This window comes from Lates calcarifer, linkage group LG3, assembly GCF_001640805.2.
Source record: "Lates calcarifer isolate ASB-BC8 linkage group LG3, TLL_Latcal_v3, whole genome shotgun sequence".
Classification (NCBI taxonomy): Eukaryota; Metazoa; Chordata; class Actinopteri; family Centropomidae; genus Lates; species Lates calcarifer.
Window position 1 is genome coordinate 16,454,498 of NC_066835.1, and position 14,820 is coordinate 16,469,317.

A 14,820-nucleotide genomic window follows, 5' to 3' on the forward strand; every position below is an offset into this window, starting at 1 on the left:
ACTGAGTAAATCATGGTGCTTAGTTTTAAGGGCCCAAAATCATTTGGCAGGTTAAAAAGCACACCATTTTCCACCCTTCAAAGGTTTTCTGTCACAATGGTTTGTCAACAGGGCAGAATATAAAAGAAAGTGAGAATATTTGGCTAATGGAAGAGTTTTCAAGGATGGTTGATTGTTTCTTTGGAAAAACAAATAAGAACTTCTAACCTGAGCACAAATGGCTTTGGCCAAATTGATTTTCCAGTCCTTCTGTCAAATATGTACAAACTACATGACCTTTAAAATCATTATTCAGAGTTAAAAATTCAAATAAACCACAAGTTGTAATAACTGAGTGGAAAATGTTACGTTAAATTTTGACATGTTGATTCTTTCAAATGACTAACGAGCTCTGAATATGACTAATTTATTTCAAGTTACAATAATAGAAACCCACAGAGGTTTGAATTCAAGAAAGACTGAGTAAAATGTTAAGAATTTGATGCTAAATCCTGTTTTGAAACATTAATTAGCAGGAATGTGGCTCTAGTTGAGTCAAATTTGAGATATAAAAATGTATTTGTGAGGTCAAATGTCTAAAATGAAAAGAGACTGGATGTGCTGTTGTGGTTTTTAGTTTCCTTTGGGAAAATAAATGACATATTTTAAATCTGCTTTTATTGTTACCATCACTTTTCCCCCCAGACACAAATTTCTCAGTTGTGATCTTCTTTTAACTTTCTCTTTCACAAGAAGACTGATGCACCATCAGTACCAGAGATCACACAATGTGAATGTAGTTTCTAGCTTGAAAAGACTTTTTAAATCAAGAGCTCTGACAGTGTTATGTCTACAAGACATACCTCACATGATTAACTAAGAGTCCCAGTGCAAGATGTATCGGAGAAAGTCTTTTGTAGGTCTGTAATATGTAAGATAAAAGCCAATTCATTTCAAAAGTAAAATGAGGTTTACAAATTAATTTTTGACAATGTTGTGAAAAGCATGAACTTTCTCTCGACATCAAAAAAAGAGAGATGGACAAAATGTTTTGCCTCATACTTGAGTTCCTAAGCACTGTGGAGCGGGTGTGAGCACATCCAACAGAAATGTTTGCTTTACTTTTGTTGATATTGGTGCAGTGGTGTGGACAGTTGCTTATTTTTACAATCAAAATTCATTTTCTGAGTTGGTCTAGACAAGGAAGATTTGGCTCTCCTTCACGATTATATTCCAGTAGTAGCACATATAACCCAAGTCACTGGTTGCACGTGGAGAAAAATATCTGTAGAGAAAAGGATGATAAAAATATAAATAAAAGGTTCTTAAAAAGCATGTAATGAAGCATGAAAAAGTATACACATAGCTGGAGCTAGAGCACACCATTACAACAATAACCCCTGTAAAACAAACCTCTGGGCGCCCAATTGTCCCCAATAAAATCAAGGGTAAAATCAAGGATGTGAGCAGGCCTCTCATTTGAAGATTTTATAGCCTTAACAACACAGCTTGCCAAAAATTACAAAGTTAAACTACTGGCTCCTATCTGGCAAATCTGCATCATGTTTTTTAGGGATTGTATTGTTTTGATATAAAGTTAGATATTGTTGGTTTGTGCTGTTCACAAATACCAACAGAGGGATGAATCTGTTGGTCAATAAACCATTTTACATTAATAAACAACTTTGCATTAGCTATACGCACTTGAATGTTATTATGTGTTATATCATAATAACACATAATAATAGTTAAAAAGTAGTCTTAGGTACTGCAGTAACATAGTTTCATCACATTTATAAGCTACAGTGAATTGGTCTGGTTTTCTAGACACAGATGAACTTTGAAGGTGAGTTCAAGAGAAATACTGATAAAGTTTTATTCATTAGCACAGTTAAGTCCTGATGAAAGGGGAGTACTTCCTCACCCTATTCATGTTATTAATATCTAATATTGAATAATTATGGTATTATTTCATGACACTAACTGGAGGTACAGTTTTCACAGCATGCTGTTTATTGTACTCCTTGAATGGGGCAGCCCCAGAAAAGTACTGAAGGACCCATTGACCCCCCTCTCCCAGACATTCTTGGCTCAAACACTGCACTAAGTTATATATATAATATTCTTTCGTGTCTGACCCGTACCTCAAACAGATGCACTGATCACTATCAGAGACGTCACGTGGCTTCTTTCCATGTTAAATGAAAACAAATACAGTGAAGTAGAGCTTACTCATGAATGTATATTTTCACAAATCCTCCAGTTTCAGTGCTGCTCTCTAATGTCAAAATGGCTCCCAAAATTACTCCAATTAATTATGCGTATCTGGCCGTATGGGAGAGGAAGTACTAGCATTCACCCAAGACATGGGAATGCGCAACGAAAACCAAACAACCAAACAAACTCAGACCTGGTCATTCATCCAGAGGTCTTCAACATTGAGTACTAGCAGAGGGGCAGTCTGTAGATATCGTGGTCCAGCATAGGAATCTTTCCTCAGGGACACATCCAGGCAGGAATGTGTGTGATGATGGCTTTTTTGTGTGTGTGTCAGTCCCACAGGCCATGTCAGTCTGCCCCTTTTACTCAAGCACACAGGGATACCACAAACCCACCATCCCACGGAGAAGGCGATTACTTCCAAATATTTGAGACTAGCATTCCAGTGTACCCTCTAAACATCACAGCAGGGGAACCCCTGTGCCAAAAAGTTGTAGAAATAGATATAAAACGACATGTTTTGTTTTAAGCGCAGCCATGACAGAAACATTACTACGCATGCTGTTGTATGTTAAACCTCCTAGCCGGGCAAAACTTCAGGGGGAAAAATGGTTGCAGTGTTCCAGTTTGAGTGCCAGCACCTCTATCTATCGGGCCGGCTGTCTGTTCTAATCAAAATGAATGAGCATTTAATGACAGGGGTTGTTTCCTTCAACGTCACATTCATGTTTATCTTTCATCCTAACATCCCACATCTCACATTAAGCGAGGACGCCATAGTTTATAAACCAACCCTGTAGTCGTGCAAGGTTACAATCTCCACAGCATATGCCAACCACAGTCTTACAGTTTTTCTCACTTTCCCCTTCTGTCTGCCTCTATATCGCTCTATCTCCCTGTGTTTTGCTCTCCCCCCTTCTTTCTTACAACCTCTGCTTTCCTTTTCCTCAATCACCAAAGATGGACTGGTGCTATCACATCACGTCCAGATTATGTTACTTATGACTCATTTTCTTTTCTCCCACTGTTGCTTTTTGCTAGTGGGCTATATATCACATCACTGGCTGCATGAGGTACCTTTAACCACCTGATGGTGGTACTTTGATGCAGCATTGACTGGGTGTGTTTGCATTTGTGCCTAAATTTCCCTTAAGTGGTGCTGAACCGACATTCAATCTAAACAAAAGAGATGAGCAGGAAGATGAGGTGCAGTAGCTCAACTAACATCTCCACATGGAACTGCTTCGGGCTGACCTGCGGTTCACCACGGCTGTTAGAGAAGAGGAAAATAGATGCTGCGGTTAATGATAATGCGCAGTTCATCCATAGCCACTATTGTATCACTGCCAGGCTGCAACATTAGAAACATTTGCTGCTGTCTGACCTTCAGCTGATGATGGATGAAAATGCTGATAACATTCATGTTTAAGTGCCTTTATTGTTTGCTCGCTGTGATTCAGCTCTTTCTAGAGAAGCTGCAGGATAAATATACTTGAGTCATGAATCTATAATTAGTTGAAACAAACATGGCAAGCTGACAGTACAATTTGTCAAAAAGACTTTTATTTTGGATCATTTCTACTGGGGAAAATGCTAAATAAGACCAAGGGAAAGAGAAGCTATTTAAAAAGCTTGGAAGACACACAGTGTACTGTAGGTATAATTCCTAGACTTTGATGAGCCCAGGGTTCTGTTTGTTTTTGCATTTCTTTCTCTGTAAACACAGTCAAAAGTAGAGGATGGATTGAATGATAAAAACCAGCGCAACTGGGATCATTATGTTCAGGCAACAAAGCAAAACATCCTAAAACATTACATAATATCCACAGACCTAAATTTCCACAACATCAATTGTACTTATGAGTTCACATCATTAGTTTTGCCATATCTACGCCAAAGACAAACAGCCATATAATCTCATCCTGCAGTCCATCCGGTAATCACTGGCAAAGCTGAAAGCAGCAAGTACTAAATGGACCTTGAGGTGATTTCTATTTATTTATTTTTTTGTCAGCAGCTGTTTCCAAGATCAAGAATGAACTCTGAAACTCAACTTTTGAGCCAACGTGACCCTGAAAAAATGGCAATCTACACTATCATGACAATTTAGCAAACCATCTGCTCATTAAGTTCAGTTGATATGGTAAAAAGGCGCACAGGCGAGATTGCTTTGTCAGTTATTCAAGAGTAAAGTTATCTAATCTAGCAAAATAGGGGCACTAATATACACAAGAAAATTTCTTGAAATTGGTGTGTACCAGAGCACAATCACATTAGCCTTTTTGTTGCTCATCTGAGAAGCTTCCTGGGTTTAAACTCTTGTTGGGAAAAATGCTTATAAACTGCCCGCACTCAGCTATTGGTAGGTCCACTCACTATTAAATAACATTACAGCTGAAGACACAGACCCCTGTTCTTAATCCTCACTTGAAAATGATAGGGATGGTGGCTGTGGTTTTGGAGAAATGCCAGGAAATTGGTATGAGTGCAGCACTGTAAACAGCGGACAAGTGCTGTCTCATACTCACTCCCTTGCTCCTGTCTTGTGCTGTGCAGATAAGACAGCATAGACATCATGCATCACTATACATGCATACATGCTCATAATAGAAGTGCTGTTTGAAACTCACAGACAAAATGTGACAGCCTCTTCTCTGTCCAAGCTTCAACTTGAGACTGTACGGGTTCCAGAGAGGGAATATTACATTTGATCGTTACAGGCCATTGGTTAAACTGAAGGTCGTCTCATCCAAACACAGACTCATGTGTGCGTCAAACAATGTCATGCACAAACACGTGCAGAATCAGACATTAATGTGACACAGATTCATCTGTGTGCTCACACATGCTAAAATATATACACACACAGGCCTCTGGGGGATTACCCTCTCCATCTCAGGACTGCTGCAAACATGTCAATTTAAATAAACATCGAGAACCACTTGTAACCATTCGTATTTTAGCTGTAAACCCAGACCAAAAAGCACATCCATCTGTGCAATCAATGACAGATTTATGGGAGAGTTCCTGTTAGGTTGCAGTACGGCAGCACAATTTAGAGTAAGCCTGACTGCTACTGTGATACTTTTTGTAAACTTGACTCTCACAGCATGTCTAGCAAACAAGTGATATATAGCCTCATCTTACCTTAAACACTGAAGAATGATCCCAATCAGTTTCCACACTCACACAGTTTCCATATTCATTTTAAGTTAAAAAAGTAAATAGATTATCAGTATCAGGCAATACCCTGAGTTTTAGGCACCGAAATCAGCATTAGGAGAGAAAAAGTGACATTGCTGCATCCCTGGTTTGAATATCCATCAAAGTGTGGTACACAAACATTAACCAGCAGGTGTTTTCCATCAGTTAATCACCTGCTCTGACATCACTGACTGGGGTGTCACAAAAAGAGCAACAAGCAAAAAAAAAAAAAAAAGAAAAAGAATAGGAAAAAAAAAAAAAAAAGGACAAAGGGAAAAAATGTGGTGAAAGGTCAACAATGTAAATGATTATGTGCAGACTCCTGACTTGTACTGTACTATGTTTTGATGGTGTTATTTTTAAATAGAACAGAAATGTCAGGGGCTAACCCACTTTACTGCTGCCCCATCACGTCTGCAGTCTCCCTGCCAACTTCAGCCCTGGTATTGTGCGAAATGTGAGAAGCCTGGCTCGAGTTAGAGACGAGGCAAACACCGGTCTGGATAGGGTTAGGAACGTGTTTCTGTTTTGAAAACATATATGCAGATTTGTGGGTGTACATGCGTGTGTGCGTGAGCGTCTGTATCTGAGCAGCTGAACGAGGTGTTGCACCAATCATAGCGCTTAACCGACAAACCGAGACCTAATACGCTCAAGTGTCCAAACCACCCACAGAACACAGACACAGACTATAATCAGCCTGCCATTCTGCATAGCTCCAGACTGTCTACCATCAAGATGTGTGGGTCTGAAATTGTAAGTTAATGCATCACACGATATTCACCCAGTGACTCCTCTCTCTCACCCACACCGGGGGGACAAAAGGATTAAATAAATAAGTGAGGTAATTCCTGGATGTGATGAAGGTTTTAAGAACAAGTGGCTCCTATCCCATTGCCACAAGAACAAAACAAAAACAATGGAGCCAACCATTAGTCATTTGAAGATCTATCTAACCCACACTGTGTGGGAGTAAAACTGTTTATCTTTCACCCCGTATCTCACACTCTGTCTATATCGCCTGCTGTCTCTCTTTTCATGTTTACTTGCTTCCCATCATCCACTGCTCTGACAGATTCTACAGCCCATTCTGCTTAGATTCAAGCATCTGATTGTGATTCTTTTGTTTCACATATCTGAAATCATAGCAACACTCGATCCACAGGGCTGAACTCCAAAAAGGTGAAACAGCCCTGTCCTCTGGAACCTCTGGAAGGCCCCCCCCCCCCAGCGCTGACAGACAAAGACATCCACTCAGAACGCAACATCTGTAAGGGAGAGTCAAAGAGATGCTGTGGGGAGAGTCGGCCTCAGAGACAGCATGTGGGGAGGCTTCATGAATTTTCCTCCCCACTTCACAGACTATAACATAATTAACTTTGGGATCAGTAATTGTTAGATCCAAAGGGATTCCTGAGAGAACTTACAGTAAAATTCAAAATTGGAAGAACATACAATGAGGCATTTAGCGACAGCATTTAAACCTACAATGTATGGTCTTTCATTCTCTTGCTCTGCCAGAATCAGCAATATATGTTTCTCACTGTTATCTTTTCCTGGAAGTAAAAAAAAGAATTACTGACACATTACTGCAAATTCAAACTGCGTAGACATCCTGCGGTATTCACGGCAAGCAGCTCAAATTCTCAAACGTGGTTTTTGTTGTCATGCCGATTCACTTCCCTTGACCCTCATCAAACTTTGATTTACAGCGCAGCATCTAAATGAACCTGAAGTCTGGAGGAAAATAAATAGCAACAGATACGAGTGAGTAATATTATCATTTGCTCTTTTTATCAAGAGTCATTATAAAACAAAAATACAACAAAGATAACAGCCGGTTCCGCGACTGAAGTAAGTTCAAACACAGTTGTGATTTGCTGCAGCCTGTGATAACACCACATTACTTGCCCGCTAACTGTGCACTCAGATTGACCATAATGTCTAATGTTTCGTTCTATCTAAGCTATTACTATCTCATATTTGGTTCATAATCACTCAACCTTAGCAGTGGCAGAGATACAGCCATGAACCTTGTGCTTTTGGCAACTCTTCTGACCATAACTTACACACTCAGTACTAATGGCTTCCACTTGCCTGCCTAAAATAATATTATTTATACTCATTCTTTTGGAAAAAGCTTTTGCTCTTGTTTCAGCCATTTTATAAGTAAATATTTAAATGCCACAGTGGGATAAAATATCTAAATGACACTGCCATACCTTAATAACACACTGCAGAGCACTCACATTCATAATTAAAGCTGCTAAAATCAATATTTTTATATTAACAATGGATCAAATGACTACATGCATGTGAAAGGAGTTGCTTGTAGTGATCAGCCCACAGACAATTATCAGTTAACTGCAATTCCCCTCTACTGAGCATCTTTCAACCCATTGTTTTGGTTTCCAACCTCACTGCTCTTATCAGTGTTGTTTTAATCTCAACAGACAGCTGCTACTTGTTCATCAGCAAACAAAGTACAGACACAGTTGCTGATTGGGTGCTAATGTTGCTCACATCTGTTATGTCAGTTTTGTATTTATGGCCTGTTTCACTGTCTTCTAGCGGCCCAATAAAAATGAATGCAGATCTAGCCAGATCACTTCCATACCTGAGTAACATGCTGCAGACCACTCACATTCATAATACCTCCAGCAACCAAATGAAGAAAAATTAGCACCATTACTGGAATGAATTTACTCAGGGGTATATGGAAATACAAACGTATCAGAGGAAATTCTCAATTTATTCAGCAGATGCATCAATGGGTGCCAAGCTACAAGCTAGCAACAATGTTTTTGGAGGGGATGCCATAAATCCTGCATGTGTTCATCCAAATGTATAACCTTGTAATTAAAACAAAATAAATCCTGTATAAAGTACCCACCAGAGAATTATACACTAAAATGAGTGATGGAAAAGGAACCATGTGCTTGCTTTATGGCTGCCATAAGGTAAACTAGACAGGTTCAAGACACATATCAAAATTACCATGAAATTTACTGCTTCATTCACTGAGCTTTATAGAGGCATAGATCTACAAGACCTGTCTGCCCAATATCAAAAATTCCAGCATGTCTGAGGCCACCAGCTGGACTGAAATATGATTTCTGGGAGGAAAAAAGGCGAGAAGGTCTCAAAACAAAGTGGCTTGCCATATTGAGTGTGACAAAACTACTAAATGCTCCTTTTCCTGAAAATCATCAACATTAACGATGTTGGGCGCATCCATGTGGAAATACGATGGCATGGCTGTAATGTTTTTCCCTATTCCCATGACATGCTAAGCAGAAAGCTCTATTTCCTTTTCACTTTCAGTCATAGTGCAACCAATACTGGAAGCTGTTATTGTTACGTCCTTCAGTAATTTCCATAGTTTCCTTTTTACAAGTTTCAAGGTCAGGAAAGAAGAGCTTTTTATTCCTCGGAGCATCTCTTAGCCTTTCTGCATCACCCGATTGTTGGTTTTGGCCCACGTTATCAGTGAAAATAAACTCTCATAGAGGAAGTCACCCCTAAAATAGATAGGTTTCTCCTTGGAACCCCAGACATGCTGTGTGGCCCTCTGATAGCATTAAGTAGAGAAACATATTCACCCTTTCTCGTATGAACTCCCAGTATGTAAGGGAAACAAGCTGCTGCCCACATGTCGGTATATCCTTTTAAACCGCTGTTTATGCAGCACAGTCATGCTCGTCGAGAGGCAGAATGATGAGAATTTCACAGGGATAAGACAGCAACCATAGTCCCCCCCCCCTTTGTTCAACAGCTTAGTTTGGCAAAGGCTGTCCTTCTCAAGAAACACAGCTCTCAACCACTTTCTACTGTCTTCACCAGGAGGGAAATGAGGAGATCTATTACTTTCACTCCCGAGAAACAGAAACAAAATTTGGCTTGCTGAGCTTCTGTCTGTGCCAAATTTTCATTGTCCTTGAAATATTAGAAAAGTAGAAAGGATGCTCTGAGGACGTGCTGTGAGATGCGTGTTTGATCTACTTTTTACTCAATGCAACCTTTTATTTTTGTAAAGTGACCCGTCCACTCTCATGTTTCAAACATGAGACCGATCCTCATTCAGCCCACCAAAAAGCAGCTAGAATAGTTGGCACTAATAACAGTGTTACACCAACCTGTTCATCGGGCCACTTACTATCCATGAGAAGAGCTTTGTTTCACATTATTTGCTTTTGTGAGAGAGATGAGAGGATTGATAGAACTTTTATATCCCTTAAATACCAAGCTGAAGCCAGGAGACAGTTAGCTTAGCTAAGAAGAAAAACTTAAAAGAAGGGTAAACAGACAGCTTCAAAGGTAATAAATTTACCACTAGCACATCCAAAACACACATTAACACTTTATGTCTCATTTATTGAATCCATATAAAAAATAAAGCGCATAATTTAATGATAAAGGGGTTAGGGGTTATGAGCACGACAAGCTAGCAATCTCCTGGCTCCAGCTTCAAGTTTATGGTTGCTACGCATAAGTTTTTGCTATCGCTACATAGCTGATGTTAGCATTAACTGTTTACTTACCAGTCTAGAAGAAACGTGGCAAGTTGAGCATCAAACTTCATACATTTACTCACCAAGAACTGTTTCCAGCAGCGGAAAGCAACGCCAGTGTTAACTCATGTTTAGCCTATCTTTCTATCACTTCTTCTACTGAAGTTAGCATGCTAATGAGCTAGCCCCGACCCGGCCAATCTTGTAATACCACTCTGCGACAGAGAGTCACAGTAGCGAGAGAAATGTAGATGTTGATGCTCTTATTTATTTTGACAGCAAAGTAAATAAAGCATATTGTTCGGTGCTAGGCTGCTTCTATTAATCGCTGAGATGCAACTCAGATAAACCATACATCCATTATATTGTTTGATCACCGTGATTCATTTTCCTGCTGTTTTATATTATCTTTGTTAGCAATTTATTGATTTATATTTTACTGCTGTTAGATTTCTGCAAGTCCTTTTAAGGTCCTACACAGGTAATGTTTATTGTAATTATTCTTTAATGTGTGAAGTAGTTTGTTTCTTGCTGCATTTTCCCTCTACAATCTGAGGTTCTGGCCTTGCAGGCAGGCCAAGGAAGTAATTCTTGGACAAACACAAGCCACCTTTGACTGGTCAGGAATGTTATCAGGGTCCATATACTTTACCCTGGGTTGAGGGAAGGAAAGATCTCAGACTTAAAATGCTTCCCCAACAGCTGTTTGCTGCATCACTCTTAACCGTCCACCCTCCTGCACGCACTGGACTGAGCACCCGAGCATGGGGGTGCTATCTGGACTGGTCTCCTCCGTTCATCTCTTTCATCAGGGCTCATTGGAGCAACATCAGGGCAAACTTTCTCTTAGACAAGCAGTAAAAACCCTGGTGTGATTAAGATAGATAGACTGGCCAGGTCACTTAATCTTCTGTCCAATGAAAAATGTTAACTGCATCCTGATGTCCCCCCCCCCCACACACACACACGCAGCATAATTAGCCTGAATTACCAGTGTGTGTTTAAGTGTCCCCTGAAATGCCTGCACCAATTTCTTTCCTTTGCTTATCAGTCTTTCTCATGATTCATGCTGTCTGCTTTTTGCTTATTTTTTCCATAATCTAATACTTTTTTCAATTACATGCATCAATTTAATTCTGTTTGTCACACATTTAAAAATATAATCCTATAATCTATTAAATAATATTACCTCATCTATAATTTTCTATTCTAAATGAGAAATATCTGTGGTCACGCAGTGTCAGGAAAGAAGCATGATTGTATTAGTGGTGATAGCAGACGTTTTAACATGCTCCCATTCTTACATCTGAGGAGAAAGTTATTCTAGAGGTCTCATTAGTCAAACCTTCAGTCTACCAATGCTGCCGTTGTGTTTTCATAGTATCACTTGTACTATCACAGACAGATGAGGTCCACTGAGCAAAGATAAAGCCAGTTTTATTTCACCCCTGGTCTTTCTTGACACATGGATCCCCTTTGGGAGTCATACAGAAACACGATTTTCGAACAGTGAAAAATGTAAAATATGGTAGTAACTGAAGTGACTGAAGTGCTATGCCCTCTAAAGTGAAAAAAGTGTGCACATTTTTTTTACAGCGCATGTCTTAAAACCTTGACATAGACCATGTACAGTGAATTCCTTAGCTAAACGGAGATAAAGACCGTGATAGACAGTCCAATGATAAGCTGATGTTACACAGATTCTGTTCATTTGGACATACTGTATCTGTAGTTACGGATGAAATCTGATTTTGCAGGAGGGTGAGGTAGCCTCCAACACTACACCTCCCTAATTACAGACTCAGTCAACATCTCGCTGTAACATACTTTGACCAGCGCCTGGTTAATTGATGAGGAATGAGTATTTCCTCCAACCTGAGGAGTGAAAAGTTTACTTGCTGAGAGTAAATGAAAAGCAGGCACACAGCAGAGTAGCCCAGATGGATTTGGGGGGACACGCTGCTAATTGCTAATGTATAGACTTGGGCTATTGATAAAGTTCAGGTTGATTAATTCCCCCTGGCTCCACTGTAATCCATCAAATCCATCAGGTGTTATCTATGCGTGCAGTTGCTTTGTGTTTTGTCGCCACCTTGTTTTGCAGACAAAAAAATAAACCATTAGCTTTAAGCAATTAATCACAGATTGGACCTGCTAATCTTATTGGAGAACAACAATATTGTTCAAAGCCAAGGAGCAGGAGAGCCGGTTATGCCGAATTTGGAAGTTTGTTTATTTGATTCATGTATTCATTTCAGAGAGATAGTCTCGTTCTCTGTGGAGACACAAAGTCTCAAAGCTTAAAAAAGCAGGGCAGCTGCCAAGTCATATCAGCAATGGTCTCAATTCTCAACTCATTGACATTACAGTAGAACCATATTTGAACATAGTAATCACCTCAGTGGCTCTATAAATAAATTGTAATTTTGTCATTCATCTGTAATTAAATAATCTCATATCAGCTCAGATATAATGAGGGTTGTGTTTGTTTAAATTCTACAGAGAAATCAAACAGGTTATAGATTTTTTTCTTTTATTATAGTCTCGATTTTCCAGTTATATTCACAGATCCTTGACTTGAATAAATAAAGGGAGCATTCTCTTTCTCTGTCTTTTCCTGTCCTTAGTGTCTCTGGGGGCTCTTTCTGACTTCCTGCCATTAAAGAGACAGCCCACTGGAGAACAGGGGGTGACTGATACCTCTGCTCTATGACTGACGCTCTGCACAACTCAACTGGACATCTGTGGAATTTACTCAAGAGTAAATTTACTCAGGAAAAAGTAGAGAGAAAGTAGGAAAAAATAGCTTTTGTTTGTCAGACGGGCACAGAGACACAGCAGACAAGAGGCATGATGTGCAAGATGACTACTAATCAAACAGCTGTGTGACATCCAGAACAAAAAGTTCAATTCAGTCAATGTACACAGTTACATAACAGCATAGCAGAGTTAATATAAACTGTGATAGTAATTCTGACCCCTAGATTGTCAGCTGCATGTTTTGTTGCTGATAAATGTATTGTATGTATGTATTTTTGTGTTTGTACAGTTGTTTTAGAGCAACTTTTTTTCTGCATGTTTTTCATCATTTGTGTGGCAATGTCTGCTCCCTGATATTTTGAAATTGCTGACACAGCATGACACAGTAAGAGAGAAAAAAAAGCTCTACTCCTAAAGCACATAAACTCTCCTACTGACAGACACTCTGACAAACAACGTGTTGACTATGACAAAACAGCAAACACCGCTCGGTTTTTGTGAAAGTCTCATCCAGAAACCAAAACAAGTTATCTAGTGAAGCCACAAACAGACGCTCAGAGACCACACACCCACAGAAACATAAATATTTCAATGAACTATGCACTACAGTGCGACCACTTCAAATGGTTACAGTCTCATGCGAGGATGTTATGGATGCAATTCAGTGACCAACTTTTCCAACCTGGATCTAATTAAAATAGCGACAGCATTTCTTGATCTACCACTTACAACACAGCAAACCAACAACTGATTCTCATGTCATGAAGTCATGAAGTAGATATATTCATTAAAAGGAAAGTCACTCCACACTGTAAGTTTTACATGAAACTGCATACCACCTGAGCTCCTCCTTACCTTCTGTAGCCACTGGGTATAATTCTCCATGATGTGCTCGAGCTGCTGGATCTTCTGGCTGGGAAAGTCTGGCTCAGGTGGTGGAGCGTCCCTCTGGAGGGAGTTGGCGTTGTACTGCGGGCTGCCGGCTTTCGCTTCCCTGCAGGACCCTCCTCCGGCTCCATCTCCCTCAGGTAGGATGAATGTGTACGTGCACTGGCCATGCTGGATCTTATGAAAACGTCTGTTGCTGTAATTACTACTACCACTACTGCTGCCGCTTCCTCCACTACCACTGCTGCTGCTACTGCTGCTGCCGCTGCCACCTGTGCTGCTGGTGCTGCTATCCGTCCCTCTCCTCTGCTCCCCTCCTCCGCAGTTCACAATCACCAGAAGTGCTGCCAGTGAGAGCAAGTGGTGGCCAAAGTTGTACCACAGCATCATTTCACCCTCAGGAAAAGGCTGCAGGTGAATTAAGTTCTTGTAACTTTGGCTGCTTCTTCTTTGTTTGGCTGGATGTTCCCTTTAAAGTTGGATCAGAAAACGGTGAAGAACACCGTCAGCGTGGAACATGTCATCCATCCTTACATTGGACTTCCAGCATTGAAAGCTACTGCAGACTCTTGCCATGGACACTGACACATTCTGTTTTTCCAAAGGTCCTTTAAGTTTTTGTTCTGGCAGTAAAGGTTGCACACATCTCTTGCAGAATGATAGCTTGGTTATAAATCTTGATGTTCCTCCAGTAAATCAGAGCCAGATGTGACCAGGCTGTGCGCTTGCATTTATCAGTCTGTGCGTTTAAAATCGGTGCCGGGTAAGCTGGGATGGTGTCGTCAGACCTCCCTTGGTCTCTCTGCCTTCCCTTCCTCCTCTGCTCTCTGACTTAACGACTGGGGAGAGTGAGAGAGAGACACTCACTCTGAAGAACAGTTCCAAGCTTCCAGCACACTCTGCGCCTGCCCCTTGCAGAGCCTGCAGAGGAATGTCTGTGCACAGACTAGTGTGTGTGTGTGTGTGTGTGTGTGTGTGTGATCCTGGCAGAAAGGGGACCCCAGCACAGAGGATGTGCTTAGACTATGAGTATCGGTTTACAGGCTCTCTGACTGCAGGCTCATGTGGTTGACCTGCCTTCTTGCCTGTGTTGACACAAAAAACTTGTCTAAACGTGTGCGTTCAACATATCTGCATCAAAGATACTACTCTACTCCCTCTTATACTAAAATGACAGGTGCTTTATTTCACATAGCCATGAGGGAGGTATATTTCCAGGTTATTTATAGACTACTTCTCCCCCTTGACAATAGAAACC

At 40.4% G+C, this 14,820-nt stretch overlaps 1 protein-coding gene across 2 annotated transcripts in view; it reads right to left on the reverse strand.

Moving 5' to 3' along the window:
• The window catches only part of angpt1 (angiopoietin 1), a 50,161-nt gene extending 35,745 nt beyond the window's left edge, over window positions 1–14,416 (reverse strand). The window contains exon 1 of one of the 2 annotated variants that reach the window (XM_018686093.2): window positions 13,530–14,416. In XM_018686093.2, coding sequence (XP_018541609.1) covers window positions 13,530–13,952 — 423 coding nt within the window. In that variant the 5' untranslated portion in view covers window positions 13,953–14,416. The remainder of the gene's footprint in view (window positions 1–13,529) is intronic. The other variant, XM_051067984.1, reaches the window with a different exon arrangement.
• Window positions 14,417–14,820: the final 404 nt, after the last annotated feature.